We start from the raw sequence: 23,617 nt of genomic DNA, 5'->3' as shown, positions 1-23,617 counted from the left end.
GCCTCTGATCTCTTCCCAATACTGCCCCCGATTTGTTGTGGGTCGGAAAGGCCATAGGGCAAAGGGCCTGGTTTGATAAGCCACTAAAACTGACAGGTGACAGCAGGAAGGGCACCCACCTCTCCGCTTTTGCCTGGTTAAGCTGGCTTAGGCGCAGATCCTGAGGCCCTGGCCTCAGGCCAAGAGGATGCCTTCTCATACATGAAGGTGCATGGCGGGCACGGTGGGGGCCACATGGGGAGAGAGAAATGGGCTGCTGTGTGGCCCTGGGCAGCCAGCAGGTGGATCACGGCAGAGGCACACAAGTGGCTTTACCCCGGAACGAGGGGCTGGGATGCTGTGGGATGTGTGCTCAGCACTTGGAACGCACCTTGGAAAAGCCTGGCCTTGGAGCTCTGTGAGAGCATGGACCTGGGCTACTCTGTGCCCGACCTACGGTGGCTGCTAAACAAATAAACGGGCCGTGTCGGTCCTTCACTCACTCCACAGACACTGATGAAGCGCTGATTATGAGCTAAGAGCCGAGCCAGGTGTCCTGAATGCAGAGACGACCACAGCAGCAGCCCCACACTCAAGGAGCCGGGTCTACTGGGCGACTGAGATGAGTCAACACATACAAGTCCGCTGGGATCGCAGAAAGCTGAGGAAGAACCCAGGAGGGGCTGGGGGCACCTCATACAGAAGGTGCTGAAGCTGAGTAGCCGGCCAGGTGAAATGGAAGAGGCAGAGACCCCGGGAAAGAGTGGGGAGCTGGCCTCATCCTGGGGGCGGGGGGACCCCAGAAGGGAGGGCCGCTGTGGAGTTGCTGCTATGACCCAGATGGTGGCCTCAAGAAGCGGACAGTCTGGAGATGCTAAAGGCACTAGGAATATCAGAGTATTCTGGGCAAGGAGGCCCTACTGGAGATGGCTCCGTCAGTGTTCCAGAGCCTGAAGCCACTGAGAGCGTAACAAGACGAGGAGCTCCTCTGCTCTGGCTCATGCTGAGCAAGCAAGCTCCTGATTATCACTTGGCTTCCCGTGTTGCCTGGCCACGGGAAGAGACTCTGCTGCTGGGGCTGAGGGGGAGGGTTTCAGTCTCGCTCTAAATCAGTCAACTGGCATCCTGCAGGTAGCTATCCACCTGTGAGCTGGGGCAACCGGAGCCCACCTCCAAGACACAGACCAGCTCTGGGTGTGCTGACAAATCCTTCCTGAGTCTGCAGGGCTGCACAGGCCTGACGGGGAGGTGGCTGGCACATCCTGAATACAACGCCAGGCTCCTGGTGGGTGGGCAGCAGGCATCCCCCGAGGGGCTGCCTTGTTAGAGCTGTGGGCTCTCTCTTTCTAAGGGTCTACAGGTCTCCATATCTGGGGGTGCGTGTGGGCTGCATGTGGTCCTCCAGCAAGGAATGAGAAACCCAGAACCACATGCCACTCAGGAATGTGGCTGACAGGAGCAGAGAACAAAGAGCAGTCACAGGGACGGCATTTGCATCATTTAACGTTTGATATGAAAAGAACCTTTTCACTGCCATTAAATGTTCTCTCTGGCATTATTCTCTGTTACAAAATAGTCTCCATGGTGGTGCTGAAGCCATCGTGACACTTCATTTCCTTGTCATCAAAATGGTTTTCTGCACCAACTCAAGCATGGCATGAAATTTCAAAGACCTCAGTACAAGTTTTCCAACTTCATCTCCATGGAACAGTTGGAAAATGTCTCCAACTATGCAAGCTTTTTGTAAAATGTCTCAAAAATACAGAAGGGCCTACTGTACGTTTCATAAGGAAATGCGAACACATTTAACGCTCAAAGACGAAAAGAAGAGTGTCAAGACTTTTTTTTTTTTTTTTTAAACGAATGCTTGCTACCGGGTCAGGCCACCACCTCCCTCTCCCTACCTCCTAACAAATAAATGGATGTATTTAAATGTTAGAAGCGTTTGATGAAGTATATTCTGGAAGGATCTGAAAGGAGGCATTAAAACCAAAACAAGAGACACAACAGTTGTCAGAACTGGAATCCTGCCAAGTCACTGGCCACGCAGGGAAGCGGCTTAGAACAACCCATTTCTCATGAGAGCAACAGTGCAGGTGCTGCCAGGAGGGGAGAGGGCGGGCGTGCGGACCAGTACACCATCGTGGGCGTGTGTGTGCATGTCTGTGTGCACATGCCTGTCAAATACGTCATCAGCGGATAACTGACAGTGGGTTAAACCAGACTAAATACATTTCTCTCTCCTGGTTCTGGAGGAGAATTCAGTCCTCATCCTAGGAAAACTGATGAGGAGGCTCCAGGACCTGCCATGTCCCAGGACTTCCCAGGGTTACATCTAACACCGGTGGAAAGCTGGGCTCTTAAAGATCACCCGCCGTTGAGCAAGTTCCTGCTCAACAGAGATATGAGAAAAGATGCCTCTGGCATCATCCCTTCTCCTGGGGTCAGTACAGCCTCAGTCAGACCCCCTCTGCCCCCAATAACTGCCTCCCTGCAGGACCCCCATCCTCAGCAGGCAGCAGCCGCTGCAACTTTACTACTTGTAGCCTGTAATGATTTACAGGCCCCCTGTCCTTTAATCCTAACGACCACCCTATGACAGAGCTCCTTCTCCTACTCCCACTTTACAGATGAGTCCATTGAGGCTGGAAGGGCTAGGCAGCTGGTCCGAGGCCACACTGTCAGTGAGGGGTGGAGCTGGGGACAGAACCTAGTTCTGTCCAAAGCCCCATCCTCTCTACCCTTCGCCAGGCTGCAGGAGGTGAAAGGATCTGGAAGCCTCCTCTCTAGCCGGCCCTTCCAGCCAGCCCCTAGGGTCCCGGGTCACTACCTGCTCTGATGAACTTGTCGGCCACCTCCTTCCGCACGGACTTGGTGAGGTTGAAGTAGTCGTCTTCCTCGTCGATGCTGCGGAGGAACAGAGGGATGTGCTGGAAGACAATGGCGTGCTGGCACTTGCGCTGGCCCGCGACACTCAGCTGCTGGTCCAGCCACTGGTCCTGCGCCTGCTTCAAGGCGGGGCATCGGGAGGCATCATACCAGAACTGGGAGTTGAGGACGAGGAACAGGACGCCCCCGAGCCAGAAGCTGAAATAGTCGTCCCCCCAGGTCTGCTGGAACTCCGCCACCGTCTCGGGCGTGGGGGTGTTGCCCACATCGTGGTTGCCGCTGACCAGCACCAGCGGGATGTCGCTGTCCACGCGTGCGAGCACCCGCTGCAGGTCCGCGGTCTGCTCCTTCCGCCAGGGCATCCCTGCAAGAGTGAGGGTCAAGTCTGAGACGGCCGCAGCTGTCCATGCATTTACAAACATAAGGTAAGAGAGCATGGTCTAGAAATACACTCAACCCACATGCAGAAACTGCAAACAGCTGCCGTGTGTTAAAAGCAAATCAGTAACTTAGGTGGGAGCCTCTATCTGCCCCCATTCTCTCAGGATGCCTTGGGAATTCAGTGTCCAAGTGGTCATGTGACCAAACATTGCTGACTTGAGTGATGATACAGAGTTATTCTAATATTAAATGTTAGTAAGGCTTCATTTCCTTTGTTCAGATGAAAAATATGAATAGTTGTAGCTTTTCTGTCCCATCTCAATGGGTTATTGTGTGTGGACACAGCTTTGAACACTAGTCCCAAACCAACTGCTACCTACAGTTACACCATACCTGTGGCCTTGCAGACTGTATGAGCACCCTTACGAGAACTCTTAGAATCCAAACGACCAGATCAAGTGGCACATACATCTTGCAAATCCCACTCCCCCTGCCCATAAGGGGAAGAGGTACTTTATATATTCCACTAATGGTGTGTAAAAATGCAAGGGCTCAATGTCTTAATATTAAGTGTGTCTCCCCACCCCACCCCGCACCCCAGACACACAGGATTCAGTATGGAGATAATGTATTAAAACTTTAATGAATGGGATTTGAAATGACCACTTCAATTCCGGATCTTTTTTTTTTTTTAATATTTTATTTATTTATGCGCGCCTGGGTGGCTCAGTTGGTTAAGCGACTGCCTTCGGCTCAGGTCATGATCCTGGAGTCCCCCGGATCGAGTCCCGCATCGGACTCCCTGCTCAGCGGGGAGTCTGCTTCTTCCTCTGACTCTCCCCCCCTCATGTGCTCTCTCTCTCTCAAATAAACAAATAAAATCTTAAAAAAAAAAGATTTTATTTATTTATTTGACACAGAGAGAGAGAGACGCAGCGAGAAAGGGAACACAAGCAGGGGCAGAGGGAAAGGGAAAAGCAGGCTTCCCATGGAGCAGGGAGCCCGATGTGGGGCTCCATCCCAAGACCCCGGGATCATGACCCGAGCCAAAGGCAGATGCTTAATGACTGAGCCACCCAGGCACCCTTGGAATCTGTCTTCTTTTTTGTCTTTGTTTTGTTTTGTTTTTTGAGCTCCTCTGTGCTAATTTATTCAACAAATATTTATTGAGTACTGACTATGTCTAAGGCACTGATTTCTTTACTGGGGCAAGCTGTGAGTCAGAGACACAAATCCTTCCCTCCTAACTGAAGAGTCAGATAGCTGGCCCAGCAAATGATGGATGCACACTGTCCGTATCAGATGCTAAGGAAGCATTATTGAGGAAAGCAAGGTGGGGAAACAACAGGATTTCCTGCGCCACGTTAGTCCCGAGGAACATGCTCAACATTATGCACAGACAGCATTAGGAAAAGGATAACCAAGAAGAGCAGTCCAACTTCCCTAGGGGTGATGAAAACTCACCTGAAAAACCTGCCATGAGCAGATGAAAATTATACCCAACAGTCCGTGTCCATCATGAATTTAAAAGAAAGCAAAAAGGGTCCTTACAAAGCAATTGCAGTGAAGAAGGAAAACCTAACACAGAGAGGAATTCAGTCTAGATGGTCATAAAATAGGTGAGCGTGAAGCAGGACTGGGTAGAACTAACTCGGGAAAGAAATAGAGGCAAGAGACAAAACTGTTTCAGAACGTACAACTATAAAAAGTTAGCAGTGGCAAGATCTCCTTTATAGCCAAGTATATGCCCATTTTTCTAAATGTCCTGTGTGAGCTTGTAGAGAATGGACATTCTCTAAATGTTGAATACGGGGCTCCTCGTATCTCCCCTCAATAAAACCTGTTTACGGTGTGATTCAAGTCTCCTGTGTCATTTGTTTCTCCTTGCTTTTGGCCTACTGACCCGTGTCAGTTTCAGGGACTCTTGGTTAAGTCTCCGCTGTAACTGTGAACTGATCCGTTTCTCCTTGTAATTATGCCAAGTTTGGTGCGCATTTTACTTTTAGCTATGGTATTGTGTAAGAGGTTAGAATTTCCGTATCTCACTGAAATAGCTTTATAATTCATTCTAATAAGATAAATAAATAAAAATAAAAGAGAGGTAGATCTACATTAATACACTAGAAAAATCATTAATATATTAAGTTAAAAAGGTAAGACATGGAGGAAAATATCACATGTAAATTCTTAAAAGGCTTACACATATTCATATACTATGGATAAAACTTCTCCAAAGACACAAAGAGAACTATAACTCTGGTTAAACCTGGGGAACAGGAGGGAGGGGGACTTCCACATTTGGTTCAAAACCCTTAATACTACATTTTAAAAGTTCCTTCCTTCCTTTTTCCGAGCTTATGTAATATTTCCATTTTGTTTTAAAGTGTTTTCTTGGTTTGTCTGTTTGTTTGTTTTTTTAAAAAAGGGGCTTTTAACCCCAGGAACCCAAGGTTTAAAGAAGATTCAGGAGAGGCCAGTCAGGCAGCTGCATTTCCAAGCGATCCCAATTTCTAGGATCAGTGGAATTTGCTTGGAGAAGGTGTCAGCTGGCTGGCCCGCACAGGGAGAGCTCCTGAGGGGAGAAGCAGGTCCTGCCTGGCACCAGGGACCAAGAAGCCCCTCCCTCGGTGGTGCTGGGCATTTGCCCACCTCCAGCGTCTGCCTCCTCGCTGGTCTGGGCTGGCCCTGGGGCTCCTGGTTTGAAGGGGCGATGGACTGATGTTGCTTCTTTAGCTGAACCCAGACTGTGGGCGTCTGTGTTGACTTACATAATCCCCTCTAAGACCCCACTGGTCAGTTCTTTTCCCATGTCAACAAACAGGGAAGATGAATCCTTTATGGCCTTGAACATGATAAACCATTTCAAAGGGACTCCATAAACCAAGGCTAATTCATCACTACTTTCCTTAACCAGTGTTCTAGAAACCTCAAAGCTGCCACTAATGTTCCCTTCTTTCCATTCATACTTACTTGGGGATACTGTGATACTCACGAGCAGCCAATACTAACCTGGCACGTACTATGCGCCAGGCACTGTTCTAAGAACTGTACTCATACTACCTCGGTTTGACAGTCAGTGGGGGCGTCTGCATTTGAACTCACTGTTCCAGCTCACTGTAATGCCTCTCATTACAGGGTCCTGGTCACAAATTAAGGTCCTAGCTCCCTGGGTGACTTCTCCCAGCTGTCCTGATCCACAGAACATGGATTTACAACACACTGGGGTGCACAGTGTCTCCCATTGCTGAATTTCAAAGGGCATTTCATCACGACGCTTCATATACTGATTGAGTCAGACACAAAGAATGTTCAATTAGCTAATGACCATATAGAAAAAAGCACCTTAAAGGAAAGGCTTACTCAAAACTTGGAAAGGAGACCTTATCTACAAGCAATCTACAGGGAAGAGCTGTGAATTACACACAGTAACAGGATGTTTGTTTCCAAACTTCAGGGGGATCCTGGCTTTAGGGGAAATCACAAATATCCCCCAATAACCTGTTAAAAAAAGATGGAACCCATCTTCTCTGGATCCCCTCGGTCGAATATGAGCCTCTCTAGTGAGGGTTTTCCAGAACTTTCTGTACCCCTCACATGGAGGCACGGTTTGGAGGTGGAGTCTAGGAAACCTGGGTTTGGTCCTTGGCTCTTGCCCCTTACAAGCCACGTGGCCTTGGTGAGTGGTGAGTCACTTGGTTCCTCTGAGCCTTGGTCTCATCATGTGTGAGATGAGGGTGACAGGCTCCATACCTCAGAGGGCAACTGTCAGCATTCATACCAAGATAATGATTTCCAGAGTTCGGTATGAACAGGGATGCAAAAATGTTAGCTGTCTTCCTTCCACCCCCACACCCAAATGTACCGAATTCTCCCTTTTTGACCGGTGACTCACAGTGTGCACATAGCAATCAATAAATCATTTCTGAAGGAAAGAAAACATTCCCCAGGGATATAAATAATTTTTAGGTGAGAATTTAAAAGTGAAGGAGTAACTTCTCGATTACAAAAAGCCAAGTTTAAGGAAAAGATCTGCATTATTTTCAACACACTTTGATTTGTGTAGATCAGAATTTCTTTAGGTCAGAATATCAATAATCCCTTAGTATTTATCAGCATAGCTGATAGTACATCTTAGCACAGCTTCCTAAAGAAGTCATAATACTATAGCGAAGGCCAGAGCCAAATCTAAGTAGCATCAGGAACAGAAAAAAAATGTTAACTTGGCCAAGGATATAGAGTTTCCATGAGTTTCTTATGGATCAAGTGGGGCTCTGCACTTCACAGCAACGACAGAAAGAGAGGCAGGAAAAGAAGAGAAGAGACTTTCGTGAAGGAAGAAAAACCGCAAGAAACGACTCAGAAGAGAGAAAGTGATTCCATTAACATTTTAGGATTATATATAATGTTCTAGTTCTGTGAAAAATGTTGGTATTTGGATAGGGATTGCATTAAATCTGTAGATTGCTTTGAGTAGTGTGGATGTTTTAACAATATTGGTTCTTCCAATTCATGAGCGTGGAATATCTTTCCATTTGTTTGTGTGAACTTCACAGAACTAGGACAAATAATCCTAAACTTCATATAGATCCACAAAAGACCCTGAATAGCCAAAGCAGTTTTGAGAAATAAGAACAAAGCTGGAGGCATCACAATCCCAGACTTCAAGCTATATTACAGAGCTGTAGTAATCAAAAAGTATGGAACTGGCTCCAAAACACACACATAGATTAATGGAACAGAATAGAAAACCCAGAAATAAACACAAACTTCTATGGTCAATTAATCTATGACAAAGCAGGAAAGAATATCCAATGGGAAAAAGACAGTCTTTTCAACAAATGGTGTTGGGGAAACTGGACAGCTACATGCAAGAGAATAAAACTGGATCCCCTTCTTACACCATACATAAAAATAAACCCAAAATGGATTAAAGACCCAAGTGTGAGACCTAAAACCATAAAAATCCTTGAAGTAGTAATTTTTTGGACATTGGCCATAGAAATATTTTTCTGGATATGTCTCCCGAGGCAAGGGACACAGAAAGCAAAATTAAACTATTGGGACCACGTCAAAATAAAGACCTTTTGCACAGTGAAGGAAACCATCAACAAAACAAAAAGACGATCTACTGAATGGGAGAACATATTTGCAAATTATATATCTGACAAGGGGTTAAGATCCAAATTATATAAAGGACTTATACAATACCGAAAAACCTCCCAAATAATCCAATTCAAAATGGGCAGAGGACGTGCTCACTGATGAGAAGAACCCTGGGTGGGACTGATGGGGGCAGTGTGGAAAGCTGTGACATGTTCAAAATATTTACTTTAAAAAATTTTAAAATGCGAGTTTAAAATAAAACCAGGAGGTAAAAATCATTATAAAGATAATTACAAAATAGTTATTTATATCATTGACTAGCCTTGAATTTTCAATAAGATGGGGTACCACAGAATGTGTAACCTATTACTGTCAATATTCATTAAGGCAGAGATGATTATCTTCTTGTTTTGAGAAAAGCCTTAAAATACATTGTCGGATAAAATCTCTTGGCAAACTTGGAAGAGAAGTAAACATCCTTAACTAGGTAAAGTACATTCACAAAAACCTTGTAGCTAATGTCACGCTTAATGGTAAAAGACTTAATGTTTTCCCCCACCAGGACTGAGGACAAAGCCAAGATGTCTGCTCTTACCATTTCCATTCAGCATCACACTAGAAGTTGTGGCCAGTGCAGTAAGGCAAGAAAAAAGAAATAAGAAGCATACAGATTGGAAAAGAGAAAATAAAACTGCCTGTTCTCAGAAGACATGATTATCTTCATAGAAAACCCTGAAAAATCTATTTTTCAAATAACGTTTCTAGACTAATAAGGGGGATTGGCTTGGCTGCTGGACGCAAGGTCAAAATATAAAAATTAATTGTATTTCTATAGACTGGCAATGGAGAATTGGAGGTATAAAGAGAAATATTTGAAAGATACTTAGGGGATAGAAACAATGGGAGTCCTCGTATTTGTTACAAGGAGAGGAAGGACTCAAAAACCATTCTCCATGTCTCAGCAGCTGGGAGGTTTAGTCATGTCATTTATTGACATGGAAAAGACTGGGGGAGAAATAGATTAGAAGTAAAAATCGAAAGCTCTGTTTCAATATAAAATTTGCCATACTGATATAGATACAGGCAACAAAAGGAAAAAGCAGATAAAATGGACTTTGTGATAGTTAGAAACTTTTGTGCATTACAAGACGTAAGTATCAACCACAGAGTGGGAGAAAATATTTGCAAATCATACATCAGGTAAGGCATTAATATCCATAATACCTAGAAAACTCCTAAAGTTCAACAACAGATTAGGGCTCCATCTTCTGAAGGGAAAACAACAAGGTACTTCACTTCAAGTACATCTCAGAGAGAAGTGCAGGCAGATACCATAAAACCTGAGTGTTTACCTGCCAAGCACTAAACACCATGATAAACATATTTTGTTTTCCCTTTTGGGGATTAAGGAGAACAGAAGCTGCCTCCAAGCCTCAGAGAGTACAACCCGGCTACAGAAGAAAACAGAACAAGAAACGAACAGTGAACCCACGTGTTTCTACTCCCCTTCAACCATCCCCATCCCAGCAACCAAAACGCAGTGAGGGCAGAATTCCACCCGGAAACTACTGATGAAAACCAACCACCTCTGAGGCCTTCCCAATATTTTCTTTTCTCTGTGGAAGCTGTCCAAATGACAGATGCTGTGAATAGATTTCAACAGTGCTATGAATCTATTTACTAGTTCAGGAAGAAGATTTTTCTCCTTTTTTTTTTTTTTCAATAAGCAAACTAATGTTCTCTGTAGCAGACAGACAAGGAAGGATGTTGCTTACAGAAAATAAGACTTCTATATTCCCTAGTCCCTGTAGGCACGAGAACTCAAATGAGAGCCGATGATACTACTACTCAAGCACCATCAGGAAAATTTAAATTAAATAGCGGGGCAACCTTAGCAGGCACGTCTGGTGATGTAACAGGCTGTTCATTCAGGGGCACCTGGAGCAGACTTCCCAGTTCGACGCAGGCCGTGGTGAAAAGAACAAAATCAGTATGGCGCTCGAGTAAGCACTCTGAGTAATCACTCGCAAACCAAATGATTCCTCCAGCCAAGGCCAGGGCAGGAGACAAGGATGAACCAGTGTGTGATGGGGAAGGATTGCCTGTGTGGAAGACGGTCAGCTCCCTTGACACCCGCACAGTCTTCTTGGCCTGGCCCGGCTCCCTGGGGCTTGCTTCTGCCTGGGATTTCACATGTCCCCAAGGCCCAGCTGTGTGGTGAGCAGCAGTCTCCAGGAGCATTTTCTTTGCACTGCAAAGATACCTGGTAGATATGTATGAATTTGGTCTAATTTGGGATGGGCTGAGTGCAGAAACTGCTGGGAAGACACGGGGATAGGCACAGAACACCCCCGCCTTGTCCCTCCTCTCCCTAATGTGAGCAGTGGGTTTTCTGCTGGGCACCCTCAGAACGCTTCTTCCTCAGTCCAGGCTTACTGGGAAGAAAAGAAGGTTCAGCAGCTTCTCCATCCAGCTGCAATCCAACTACTACTACTACTACTACTACTACTACTACTACTACTACTACTACTACACACACACCCCATTCCTCTGTGTCTAAAGTCTCTTCTCCTAACAGAGCGTAGCCAAACTTGAGGTAAGTAAAGGCACAGCTTACTGCTTGCTCTGTGAAGCTGCAATGGGTCACCGCATCTGCCTGTTATGGGCCGAAATGCTTCCTCCCAAATTCATATGTTGAAATCCTAACACCCGCTAACTGCATACGGTATACAGGCCCTTCCCGGGACAGCTGACCCTCTGTCTTCTGGAATTCCCCTTTACCTATCCTTCCTGTGTCACAGCAAAGGCAGGACCACGGTTCTTCTCCCCTGGTTGTAGCTCACTGCCTACATGGCCTCCAGCCCGGCCCTTCGCTCCCACGGGTGCCCCTCTGCAATCCGTCCTCACAGCCAGGTCTCCAGTCTGTCCAACTGCCCACCTCGCCCAATCACAAACTACTCCAGGGTTCAGATTCCAGCCCTCATCCCATCTCTTCCTCCCATAATCCCTGTGACGGTGCAACGGATGGATGACCGTGTGGCATCTTGTGCAACAGACGTGTTCTGAGGGCCCTGCCCAATATAACACGTGCCTGGTCTGCAGAATGGTGTAATTGGCTTAGCAGCTGGAGTGTCCCTGACGTTTTGCAAGAACGTGCCAAGTTCTGCATTTACTCGTCACCAGCTTCACCAGCTCTAAAATGACATGATTCTTGACACGTTTAATTTGAAGGGATCTGTATTACTTCAAAGCTAAAGCATAGAGAGGCTTTTCTTTCTTTCCTTTCCTTATTTATTTATTTATTTATTTGGTTATCATGCTGTTTTGGATTCACATAGCATCAATTCATTATTCTACTATCATGGTTTACAGATGAGCAAACCAGGGCTTACTGCAGTCAAAGGGAAGGCAATGGGGAATGGGGACCCAGAGCTGAGCTGCATGGAGCCCAGGGCCAAGCCATGGAGGGCTGGCCTGGGAACTAGGAACTCATCTGGGGGGTGTTCACAGTGAGCATTCGGGGAGTGGGGAGACAGGTGCCTTAAATCTCTGTGACCAACCAGACATGCTCTTTTTGGCAACATTCAGTTATGAACATGCCCCTTGCTATCATTAGTGAGTTTCTATCCGCCAGGGCACCAACATAAGAACTTCAACATGTCCACTTCTTACTTAATGGTGCACTGCCTTAATTTGTCCAGGTATAAAGCAGCAGTAGAAACCTGCTGTATCTATTTTCAATGAATGGAAAACTAAAACAACGACGTCACATGGGCCCGGGGTAGTGTGCTGAAGGGGACAAACGTGGTACCTTCTTCACAGAGCTTCGAATGAGTACACAAGGCTTCTGCCGGTGCTGGGAAAGGGAGGACACTTCCACCCGATGCTAAGGACCGCCCTCACAGGTCCCGTCGGGGAACCACTGACTGACTGAGAGCAAATAACTCTCACAGCCTTTCAACAACAAACAACTTGACCCCTGGGTTTATTAGGTATGGTTAGGGCATCCAGAAGTGTGTCAGGTATCGGGGAGTTCTTGGCTTGTTGAAATGTATCCAGGGGAATCATGCAGACAGGCATCCCAGCCAGTGGTAACAGGGAGTACACAGCAGCTAATTCTCTGACCAAATCATCACAGCTGCCAAAAGCATCAGGGAGGCCACTGGAATTGTAGGGGAGACTCTGGATATCAAAGCCACTTTTATTCAAGCCTTCCACTCAGGCAGAGTGACGTCAGTTCCTTGATAAAGAGGACGCTCTACACTTTCTTTTTTTTTTAAGATTTTATTTATTTGAGTGAGAGAGAATGAGAGATAGAGAGCACGAGAGGGAAGAGGGTCAGAGGGAGAAGCAGACTCCCCGCTGAGCAGGGAGCCCGATGTGGGACTCAATCCCGGGACTCCAGGGGTCATGACCCGAGCCGAAGGCAGTTGCTTAACCAACTGAGCCACCCAGGCACCAGACGCTCTACACTTTCTGAGTTCATCACAATTCTGTACTTAGAAACATTATAACACAGATGTATTAACCCGCAAAAGTTTGTTGTTTGACAAATTGTCCCCCTTGTAGCATCCAGCAGTATTTTTTTTAAAGGGGGAAAGACACTAGAGTTGCAAAATTTTTAAACCTCTTAGAACGGTTTTCAGTTTGCAAATGTATTGTGTGCAAAAGTTTGCTCATAAACTGGCTACTTGGAATGCAACTAGGATCTGTCACAGATAATAACATTATAACTAACAATGAGATCTCAGGCTCACTCACAATAACCCAGTTAATCCCCAACACAGATGAATGTACTCACTGAACTACATAAAAGTTAGAATTATGCTTCTCTTCCCAGCTGCAATGTTTACCTTTCCAGCAAAATATTTGAGATTTCTGTTAGTATTGGCAGTTTCTGCGTCTTTCCTTCCTTTCAAAAATGCTCTTACCAGTTAGCATAAGAACCTAACCATTATTTATACCCACAGGTAACAATAATTACAAGGGAATTTAATATACTAGAAGAGAGAAATGTATTACATGAAGTAATGAGTACACTAAATGCATCTGATTAGAGGTTCAGAAGAGGTATAATTATGTGGTTATCTATACTTAGAAATATTATTTGTTACATTAATAGAAGGAAAACGTACTAAATTAGTGGTTTTAGGGTAACATATCTCTGATATATGAAGGAGCAGAGGAAATAAAGATGAAGGGTCTTCAGGTTGAATATATTCTTGGGACCCCAAAGAAAGAGTGAGGTAAGCCAAGGTCACAGTTTGAGTTTGACCAAGCAAAGCAAATAACTCTCCTAGGAGACTCAGAAGCTCACTCTGTGAGAAGAAGTAATAAATATGATGTCAGCTATCACGAAATTCTTACCATGTGCTAAGCACTGACATTACTGCATCCTGACACACCTGTTTGTGCCTGGCCAGGTGACTGGGGCCCTTCCTCATGCCAACACTCTTCTAATGAGTAAAACCACATCAAATGAAGTGTACTATGGTCTTGCGGGTTCTGTGATGCAAGAAGGATGGGTAAAGGGGGTAAGGAGAAGATAAACGGTCAGCTCTCCCAGGAAAGGGCCTGAATGGTAAATGGATAGGACATTCTAGGTCTGGGAGCTCAATAGCATCTTGTCTGCCATCTTGTCTGCTGGCTATGGTCACCACCATTGTGAGCAAAGAGGGTGTCTAGAACTCCTCATTGTCATCCCCACCCAGCCTATTGTCATCTTCTCCCAGAAGGAGCCCAGGGGGTGGGCGGGGGCCAACATACATCCTCAGTTCTTTGGGGGAAACACAGTCTAATTTCCAACTCAAGGTTCCACTGTGCCTCCTAGTTCGAAATGCTTTAGAAGTCCCAGGGGTGCGGGGAACACCTGGAATACAGGCTTGAGAAACTACAAGGTTAAATGTTAGGGTACTCAGACTTGCCTGGACTTGAGCACAACAAGCTCAGGAGACAAAAAATTAAGGGAAAGAACCCCACAAAGTATACATTCAGTCTGTGTTCTTTATTGATTTTTATGTCTGATAAAGCCATGGAATCAGAATCATCTTGTCATTTTGCTGGAAATGAGGAATGCAAAAACAACGTCTGGAGTAGCTATGAGAGGCTGAGAGCAATGAAACCTTGTTTTTCTCACACCTTTAAGCAGAAAGGACTCAGAGAAAACATGAGAGTACCAGAGAGTATAGAAAAAAAAATCTCAGGGGGAAAATCATCACTGAAATAATTCGACAATATTTCAGAACTGAAGGCCATGACTTTAAAGAAATAAATAAAGCAGATTCACACCACAGTATATCACAATGTTATTTCAGAACCCTGGATACAAAGGGAAGATCCTCTATGTTTCCACTTTCATATCAAGGATCAAGAATCAGAGGGGAATTGAACATCTTAAAATCCATACTAGATGGGCAAAGGCAAGGAAGTGGAGCTTTCAAAATGCTGAGAGAAAAATGACTCCTTACCTAACATTCTATACCCAGCTGAACTACCACAATCTCAATTTAATGCAAGGGTAGAATGAGGATATTTCAAACATTCTTCTCCAGAAGCTACAAGAGCATGTCATCCATCTAAAAAGGAAGGAAACAGGATCCAACATGAGAGAGGTAAAGGTAGTCAGTTTCTAGAATGGGGGTGGAAATCTCAAGACAGTAGCTGTTAGCAGGCTTAGCGTAACCAGACAGGAAACAGAGAACTTTCTCCTAAACAAAGCTCAAAAAGCTGAAGCTGACAGAATGCCCAATATTTTTAAATTTATTGACAGGAAATCTGTGCACTTTCACCTGAGGTTGAATTAGTACAATTAAAAAATTAAGGGGTGCCTGGGTTGCTTAGCCAGGTAAGTGTCTGCCTTCAGCTCAGGTCATGATCTCGGGGTCCTGGGATTGAGTCCCAGATCAGGCTCCCTGCTCAGCAGGGAGTCTGCTTCTCCCTCTCCCTCTGCCCCTCCACCCCACTTGTGCTGTCTCGCTCTCTCTCTCAAATAAATAAATAAAATCTTAAAAAAAAAATTAAGACATTTTGGGGCACCTGGCTAGCTGAGTCAGCAGAGCATGTGACTCTTGATCTCAGCGTTGTAAGTTTGAGCCCCATGTTGGGTGTAGAGATTACTTTGAAAAATAAAATAAAATCTTTAAAATAAAAATTAAGACAGTTTATTTTAAAAACTGAAAAAGAATCTGCAGGGAAAATACTCATGGTATACAAACATGGCCCAGTTGTGAATAATGTTTAAGGTAATGTCTACATAGATGAACTATTATAAATACCAAATACTGATATAACTAAAATTAAAATTTAATGAAGATGCAGATTCAATAAATAACAATGAGCAGATCCAGAAGTGGTAACATAAGCAGGTTATTTAGAACTACAGAAGTGATTATCAACATCATTAGCCAAAATCACTGATGGGGGCTGCTGCTGGGAAGGGAGCCACGGCAGGTGAAGAGTCATGATGTGCCCCTTCTCGTAACAGTCTGTGTACGGTGATTTGACTCATTAATCTGGGTGCCTGTATAATGTTGAGAAAGATGAAAAACCGAATCAAAGAAGCAAGACTTTAAATCATAATACTGTTTTTAGTTACTGTAAAATAGCAATTCCAGAACCTATATAAACTAGTACACAATAACTTTTGTAATTAAGAAAATCACTTTAATGTCCCAAAGGTATTTAAATGTCTAGAATGTAGTTCACCTCCTCTGAGTGGCTACAGGGTTCTCACGAGACCCCTCATCAGAGCAGATGAGGTAGTGGGGCTGAACACAGGGGATCACAAGCCATGGTGTGCGCCCACGCAGACCACTAAGCAAGTGACAGCCTCAAAGCAGAGATCGGCCAGGGCCAGAGACTAAAGGGCTCTTCTCTTCTACTTCATGCTCAACTGCTCTCACATGCCCGCCACCAGACTTCAGACACCAGGCAAGGCAGAATGATTTAGGATAGGAAATGGGGTGAGCCCTGCCAACAGGCAGAGAAGTGGGGAATGTTGTCTGGAGGGTCAGCTGGGGAGATGTCGGTTGCTGCCATTGCAAATATATGGACGTCTGAGGGACCCCGGGTGTACCTCCTTTTCAAGGGCCTGAAAATCTGCCCCTCTGGCACACTCCACCGAACAATTACTATTTTTCCCTTTCCATCCCTTGGGCAAAGAGATACAATGAGCAGGCATGACTGTAAAGCAATTTGCAGCAAGATCCAGGTGCCCCTTCCGCAAAGATGAATTACACATGGCGTAACAGTATGTACAATTATACTGCCTGCTTTATAGGGTCGTTATGAAGACTGAGTGACTTCATCTTTGCAAAGCACTTAGAACAATGCCCGGCACACAGCAAGCCCTATATAAATATTAGTTATATTGATAAAATAAGGGAAGAGAACACGGTGTGTTTGCAAAGGCGCAGTGGAAAGTCTCTCTCTGTCCAGAAGTTGTGCTCATGTGCTGAGGAAGGGGTCCTACAACAGATTTAAAAGGGACCTGCCCGCCCCTTGGTGCCCCAGTGAGGAAAGAAGTGCATTTAGATGAAACTGCCCCCAATGGTGGGGGAGACATAGGCCTGGATATCATTACAGGCCAGTGTTTTGACCCTAGGGGACATGTAAATGGACCAGAGCACCTGCCACCTGAGACACAAGATGCCCTGGGCCCTTGCAGTACAACTGAGCTTGCTGCAGTGTTCTGACTTTGTTGCAGTGAGCTGGGCATACGGGGCATGGGGGTGGGTCCCTGCTAAGTCTAAGGTGGCTTGGACCGTCAGAAAACCAACCCTGAGGCCAGCAATGGTCTGAAAACTGGGTGCAGCACAACCAAATTATTGCTTAGCACTCTCCACATATGAGGAGAAGGTTCAAGTACCTTTAGATTTTGGCTCTTGGTGTCTGGAAACTTCCAGCTATTGTATTCAAAGAAAGTGAATTCTAACCCAGAGAGAAGGCTACAAAGAAAACAGGGGAGTGACTTAGACTTAGTATTCTTCCCATTGGCTTAACAAACATCTGCTAAACACCCACTCTGTCTGGGCACTAACAGCACAGATGAACAGAAAACAAACCCAGCTTCTTGCCCTCATGGAATTCACCCACTAGTGGAGAAAAGACTCTCAGTCCAGTTAGGACGTAACAGTGTGTTGGATGCTACGTGGCACTGTTATGGAGAAAAATACAGCAGGGTAGGTGTTAGGGAGAGCAGGATGGGATGGGAATTGCAATTTTACAATCAGGGATAATCTCAGCGAAAAGTGGACCTGCAGGCAAAGGCCTGAGGCTAAGATTACAAGTACCTGGAGGGTAGGAGAGGAGGTAGCGGGAATAGTTTCCAGGGAGAGGAACAGTATGCATGAGAACAGAAAGGGGGCCCAGCCCATCGAGGAACTGAAAAGCAGTCAGGATGTCCGGGAGCCAGAGAACTCTGAGGCAAGTGACAGGAGAGGTGGCAGGCAGGGCCAGATGAGGCAGAGCCTTGTGGCCCACCATAGGGACCTGTCTGCTTTCGAACAGCAATGGGAAGCCTCTGAAGGGTTTTGAGCAAGGGATGGGCATGGTCAGGACAGAGGTTTCAACCCGTCCCACTGGCTGCAAGTCTTGTACTGGCCACAACTCTTTTGAAGAATGAAACGGAAACAGGAGGAGTCTGCAGAGTTTCCCCCTGCCTTACTGAAGATGTCTATGCAGCATGGCGGACCGTAGAGGCTGGCCGGCTGCCTAGCCGGCCAGGCTATGTTAAGAAAAGGGACACTGGAGCTGGGCAGCAAAGGGGCTCGAGGCTACCAGCGTGGTGGCGAGATATGAAGCAGTGGAAGGGGAAGGCTGGAGGGAACACCAGAGTAATGTTCTCTCTGCCTTCCTGGTATTCATCCTCTCAGTGTCAGGGGGCAGCTGCCACAGGACTGAAGGATCTGGTCATTTTTTAAAATATAAACACTGCTGGCATCTCGTTCTACCAAGGAAAAGTCATCGTGACAGTAAGAATGACTGATGGTCATCAATGATAGACTGTTAACATGGACTTTGAGGCAGATAGAAGGCCTGTTAGCAGATGCGTCAGGTTTTGAATGATTCTTCCTTTAGAAAATGTTAGCAATCCAAGGCTCACATCATGATATCCATGAGGTAATCCAAACATCCATCAATAAAGGATGCAGCTGGTGGGAGGTAGGTCTTTAAACCATGGATATGGAATGGCATCCTTCTATTACAAATAATTTTCTAGAAAGAGCCAGATGTAGAGGGAAAAGCAGGAATGAAGGAATGTGTAAGTCAAAGGCTGTGCTCACTTTCACTAAGAAGAGCCTCAGACTATGCGCCCCATCATACCACCCGCTGTAGCCCCAGTGCCCCTAGACCTGCAACCTCCTCCTCACCACAAGAGAGGGATGCAAGGCTGGTTGGTAGTCACATTATTCTCTAAGAGACCAGCCTCCTGGAGCAGCGTGGACATCCTCACACCACGAGGCACGACAGAGAGAAACAGGGAGGGATTTGCCAGTGCTTTGTTAGTCGCGGGCCTGCAAACTGCACTCCAGCGCACCACACCATTCTAAGACCAACAGGCTTCCTGTGCACAGACAAGCCAGTTAATAATCTGCAGAGAAATTGTCAGACTGAAGTCTCGGTGAGGCAGCAACGATTTCTGTGTTGGGAACAGCCATTTGTAAACCCTAGAAGCGTTTTAGTCTTTTTTGACAATCACAGTGCAATCACATGCAGGTTCATATACATAAGAAAATGAAAGGTCACAGGTGAGGGCTTGGAACTGGAAGGAGAATACAGGGTACCAGTTCTCCACTCTTCTTATAATACAGAGTTGGAATATGCCCTGCAGACCTGATGCTAAAAAAAAATAAAAAATAAAAAAAATCACCCCTTGAATTATGCATTTGACTTAAGAGGAAATGATGTCTTCTGAAAAAAAAAAAAAAGAGAGAAATATATTTTACTAAAAATTAAAAAATCCCAGGGTGCCTGGGTGGCTCAGTTAAATGTCTGCCTTCGGCTAGGTCATGATCTCAGGGTCCTGGGAATGAGTCCCACATTGGGGGTTGGCAGGGAGTCTGCGTCTCCCTCTCCCTCTGCCCCCCAACCTCCTTGTACCCTCTCTCCCTCTCAAATAAATAAATAAAATCTTTAAAAGAAAAAAAAAAACTTCTGTTCTGATGGGTTCTCATATTTGTAGCATACGGTACTTGAGGGAGTAGAATAAGTTATTTTCCAGGCTTTGAAATGCAAAACCAAAACAAACATGAGAAAACATACTGTCTCCATATAAACTTGAGCACTAGACCTGGCCACAGAAGAAATGATAGTCATACCTCCTCAAACATGTGTTGCAGCTACTCAGACTTCCAGATGACAGCCTGGCACTCTGCAGCTCTTGGGGAGAAAGAGGGAAGAGGGCAGCTGAATAGAACACATGCTTTCACACTGTTGTCTTGATAAATCTGGATTTGGGGTCAGCACCCTAGTGCTTGCTGGGCAGGAAGAAATCAAGACATATGACACGGGCCCGGGAAACAGGAACCAATCGCGGGAGCCATAAAATGAGGAAGACACTGGACATTCGGAAAGAGAACAAACATTGCCGCAGTAAAGAGGAGATCAGCAAAATGGGGGATATGCTTGGGCACGTGACACCACAAAACACATTTACAAAATCTTAAAATGAAGAGACCAATGCTGAAGAATATCTATTAAGAAAATGTTTGTCCTAAGGCATGTAAAATAATATTCAAAGTATTTTTTCTTAAGGGGCTCTATTTTATTTACTTATTACTTATTACTTAAGGGGCTCTGTTTTATTTTAGTGCGCATTTAAAAAATATGAAAGATGGTGTGTTTTTAATGAAGGGACATTATGCAGCCATTCACAATGATGCTTGTAATAACAAAGAGGCTTATTTACGTTACATGAAAAATCACAGTGCAGAAAACTGCAAATAATGTATGAACTCAGCTTTGCAAAAAAAATTTTTTTTTAAAGATTAGAAAGGAAATATGCCAAAAATGTTAATAGTTATCGCCTCTGGGTGGCATAGAATTATGAGTAATTTTTCTCATTATTCTTCTTCCCTAATTTCTCTCAATTGAGCATTTATTACTTTTACAATCAAACATACAAAAAACACACGCACACACTACTAAAGAGCATGTTGCAGGGATGAAACGTCTCTGAGTATTTTAGTTCATAAATGCACAGCTGTAAGCTGAGGGCATGAATATAGATGATCACGGTTTCTTTTATTCTGAAACAAGAATGCTGGGATTTTCGGGAATAATGAAGGGCAAAAGCTCCTGGCAGTGTCTCACCTACTTAAACAGCAAAAGATTATACAAATGATTTAGAATCTAAGAGTATGGACTAACTGCTGGGTAAATGTTTATTAAGTAGGCTACCATCCCAGGCCCCATGCTAAAAATTACAACCCTACTCAGGGAATGAAAGTCACTTTATTAGACCCCAAAGATACAATCACCCCAAATTACTGTTGCAATATTGTTAACAAACTGTTTCTACCAAAACGTGTTTAATGTAGAAGCTAAACTCTGGCAGGCCATAGTCGGTGCCCCGCGGCAGGAAAAGGTCAAGTGCAGGAGATCCACTGTAATCACTCCAGCAAGCAGGGTGTCACTGTGGAAGGCAAGAGGATCTGCTGGGAGGAGGTCTGGCTTCGAGTCTTGGTTCTGCCCCTTACTGAGCTGCACAACCTTAGGCAAGTCATTGATTCTTCCTGAGATTCCATTTCTAATTGCAAAATAAGGCTCATAATGTCTACTTGCTAGAGCTGTCCTGAGAATAAGAAAATGTATGTGTAGGGTATGAGTATAGAGACTGGCTCACACCTCAGACAATGGATGAATGAATGTACAAATAATCAAAGCAAGTGAGTTTTTCCTACTTGTCCACTAACACCAAAGTACTTGTCCAGGTGAATGCTGGACGAACAGGGGTGGGCAGACCATCACTAGTAGGCTGGCCTAACTCCCATGTCTTCCCTTTTTCTCTCTCGTTCACCTCCAGTACGGAGGCTGGAAAAAGCTACAGACCTGGTTTCTGGGGTCCTTTCTGGCTAGAAGTGGCAAAGTAACAAAGTGACACAAGAAGAAAGTACCTGGGGGGATTCCAGGGAAACTTTTGCTTTCTTGATGACAGGGTCACAGGTCAGTGGTAATGCCTCCCTCCCTTCCTTCTCTTAAACATGGAGGGGATGCCTGGGCCACAGCAGCCACCTTGCAGTCATGAGGAGAGTCACGAGAACACAGTAAAGACACTGATCGTGACAGTGTTAAGCAACGTAATACCGGCAAGTGCCGACTTTTAGACTTGTTATTTATTACGTGAGAAAAATAGGCCCTATTTTATTTAAGCCACTTTTTCTTAAAACCCACAGCCAAAAGCATTCTAAAAGAATAGAAATCATGGGTATAATTCTGTCTGGTCCTTGCTCATGTGGAGCTTATTGTCTACTGATGATAAGGACAATAAAGGGGGCTCACGTATACATGTAAAATCAGAATGTATTATTAGTGTTACAAAGAAGGGGGATATTTGAAATTCTGTCCTTTGTATATAAGGGGTTTTGAGCCAGTGGAGAAGGTCAGGGGTGAAGGGGACGAAGGAGAGAATGCTCAGCAGAGTGAACAGCAGGTGCACGGCCCCACAGTAGGAAAAGAGTACAAAGCAAGAGGATGCTAACCAGGACCGTGGGCTGGTGCAGAGGGTGCAGGGAGCGCAGACAGCACAATGCAAGATCAGGCCGTGGGCAGTGGGGAGGGCCAGACCTCTCTGGACCTTTTTTTTTTTTTTTTTTTTTTTTATAAGTAGATAGGGTTTTTCCCCCTAAGAGCAAGGGGAAGCTATGTGAGTGAGTTTGGCAAAGCAGGGGGCATGTTCATATTGAATCCTGGTGGCTATCGGTATCTACCTGTGGGTGTGGTGTGGTATACGAGAGAAAGACAGAGACTGAAAATTCCTACCTGTGGCGTATTGTGTACGCAGGACCCCTTCTCCCTTGCCGACAGAAACCTAATCTTGTTCAGGGCAGCACTGTGCTGTGCCCTGGTGATGGACTCTGATCGGACCATGCCAATGAGCACTGTCTTCGTCCCTATTTTCTAAGATTCCCTGGAGTCCAGGAATAGTCCATGTAGCCCTGATCTGACCAAGGGGACCTCAGCAGGAGTCCATCTGCTGGTGGGGTAGGGGTCGGGGGTGGAGGTGTGTGCAGAGGGCATAATCCTAGGGACTCATTCGCCTTCCTGATAAGAGGGGAACCCTATGTTTCGACCACAAGGTAACAAGCAGGAACATGAAAGCCAGCACGCTAAGGGTGATGGGGCTTACAGTCAGAAAGACCCTGGGACCCTGAGGGCCCTGCTGGGCTGCTGGACTGCAGAGTTACTTGTTTAAGCCTCCAAAACTTGGGTGGCCACTCCCTGTAGCTGAACACTCTCCTAAGTGATGTGCCTGCTACCTACAGAGAAAAGGTGAAGGGCCCATACCCAATTAACATGCCTGGTAAGTAATCTGCTTCATCGGTCTGAAGAGCCAGCACTGTATTAGGGACATTCCCGCTTCCAAACCGGGAGAACTGCCTGACACGGGAAGATAATGGGACCGATTATGACAAAACACGACAGTAACTTCAGGCCAGGTGGCTGGATGAGACTTATAATATAAGTGGGTAGGACAGCAGACAGGGTAAACCATGGATGGCAGCAGAGACCTTCTGAATAGTTTGAGATCAGACTTCAAAACGTGAGCAGAAAAATTAAATCTTCTTTGGATGCTTTTTTTGTAGAGTAAATGAATTGAGACAGACCTGTTTACGGAGGGCTGCGGAGAATTACGTGAATGGAAAGAGACGGTAATCATCACGAGTGATGAAGGGATATCCTCTCACTGTGGATATGGTTAAAGACATTACGCTTAATTTAGAGCAGTTTTTGAAATGGGCATGATTATCTGCTTCCCTTCATTAGGGGAAAAAGCTAGTTGGACACTATTGATCTATTCACACGAGCCACGAGAAAAACTCACTATGGAAAAGCTGGTCCGATATGTGAATTTCTATGGGACAAAAGACACTGACCAGACAAATCAGACAACAGCTCTAGTTTTAGGGGAGGATTTGCAGTTAACTGTGCTACAGCTCACGACCTCTAGCACATATGGCCAACCGTTCCGTGTGTGCTTACTCTGGTCTACGGTCAACAAAAGTCAACAGGATTTAAGATATGACAAAATAGAGGCATTCCTAGA

The 23,617-nt window shown here is 45.3% G+C and overlaps 1 protein-coding gene across 3 annotated transcripts in view; it reads right to left on the bottom strand.

Moving 5' to 3' along the window:
* Positions 1-23,617, bottom strand: part of CPPED1 (calcineurin like phosphoesterase domain containing 1) — a 97,836-nt gene that overhangs the window by 30,384 nt on the left and 43,835 nt on the right. For all 3 annotated transcript variants that reach the window (XM_025855575.2, XM_025855576.2, XM_073899488.1), the window contains exon 3: positions 2,810-3,232. In XM_025855575.2, coding sequence (XP_025711360.1) covers positions 2,810-3,232 — 423 coding nt within the window. The remainder of the gene's footprint in view (positions 1-2,809; positions 3,233-23,617) is intronic.

Source organism: Callorhinus ursinus, unplaced genomic scaffold, assembly GCF_003265705.2.
Source record: "Callorhinus ursinus isolate GAN/ISIS: 27379988/994484 unplaced genomic scaffold, GSC_fseal_2.0 scaffold13, whole genome shotgun sequence".
NCBI classification, from domain to species: Eukaryota; Metazoa; Chordata; class Mammalia; order Carnivora; family Otariidae; genus Callorhinus; species Callorhinus ursinus.
The sequence above is the reverse complement of the archived record's forward strand: the minus strand, read 5'-3'. Positions and strand labels throughout refer to the sequence as shown.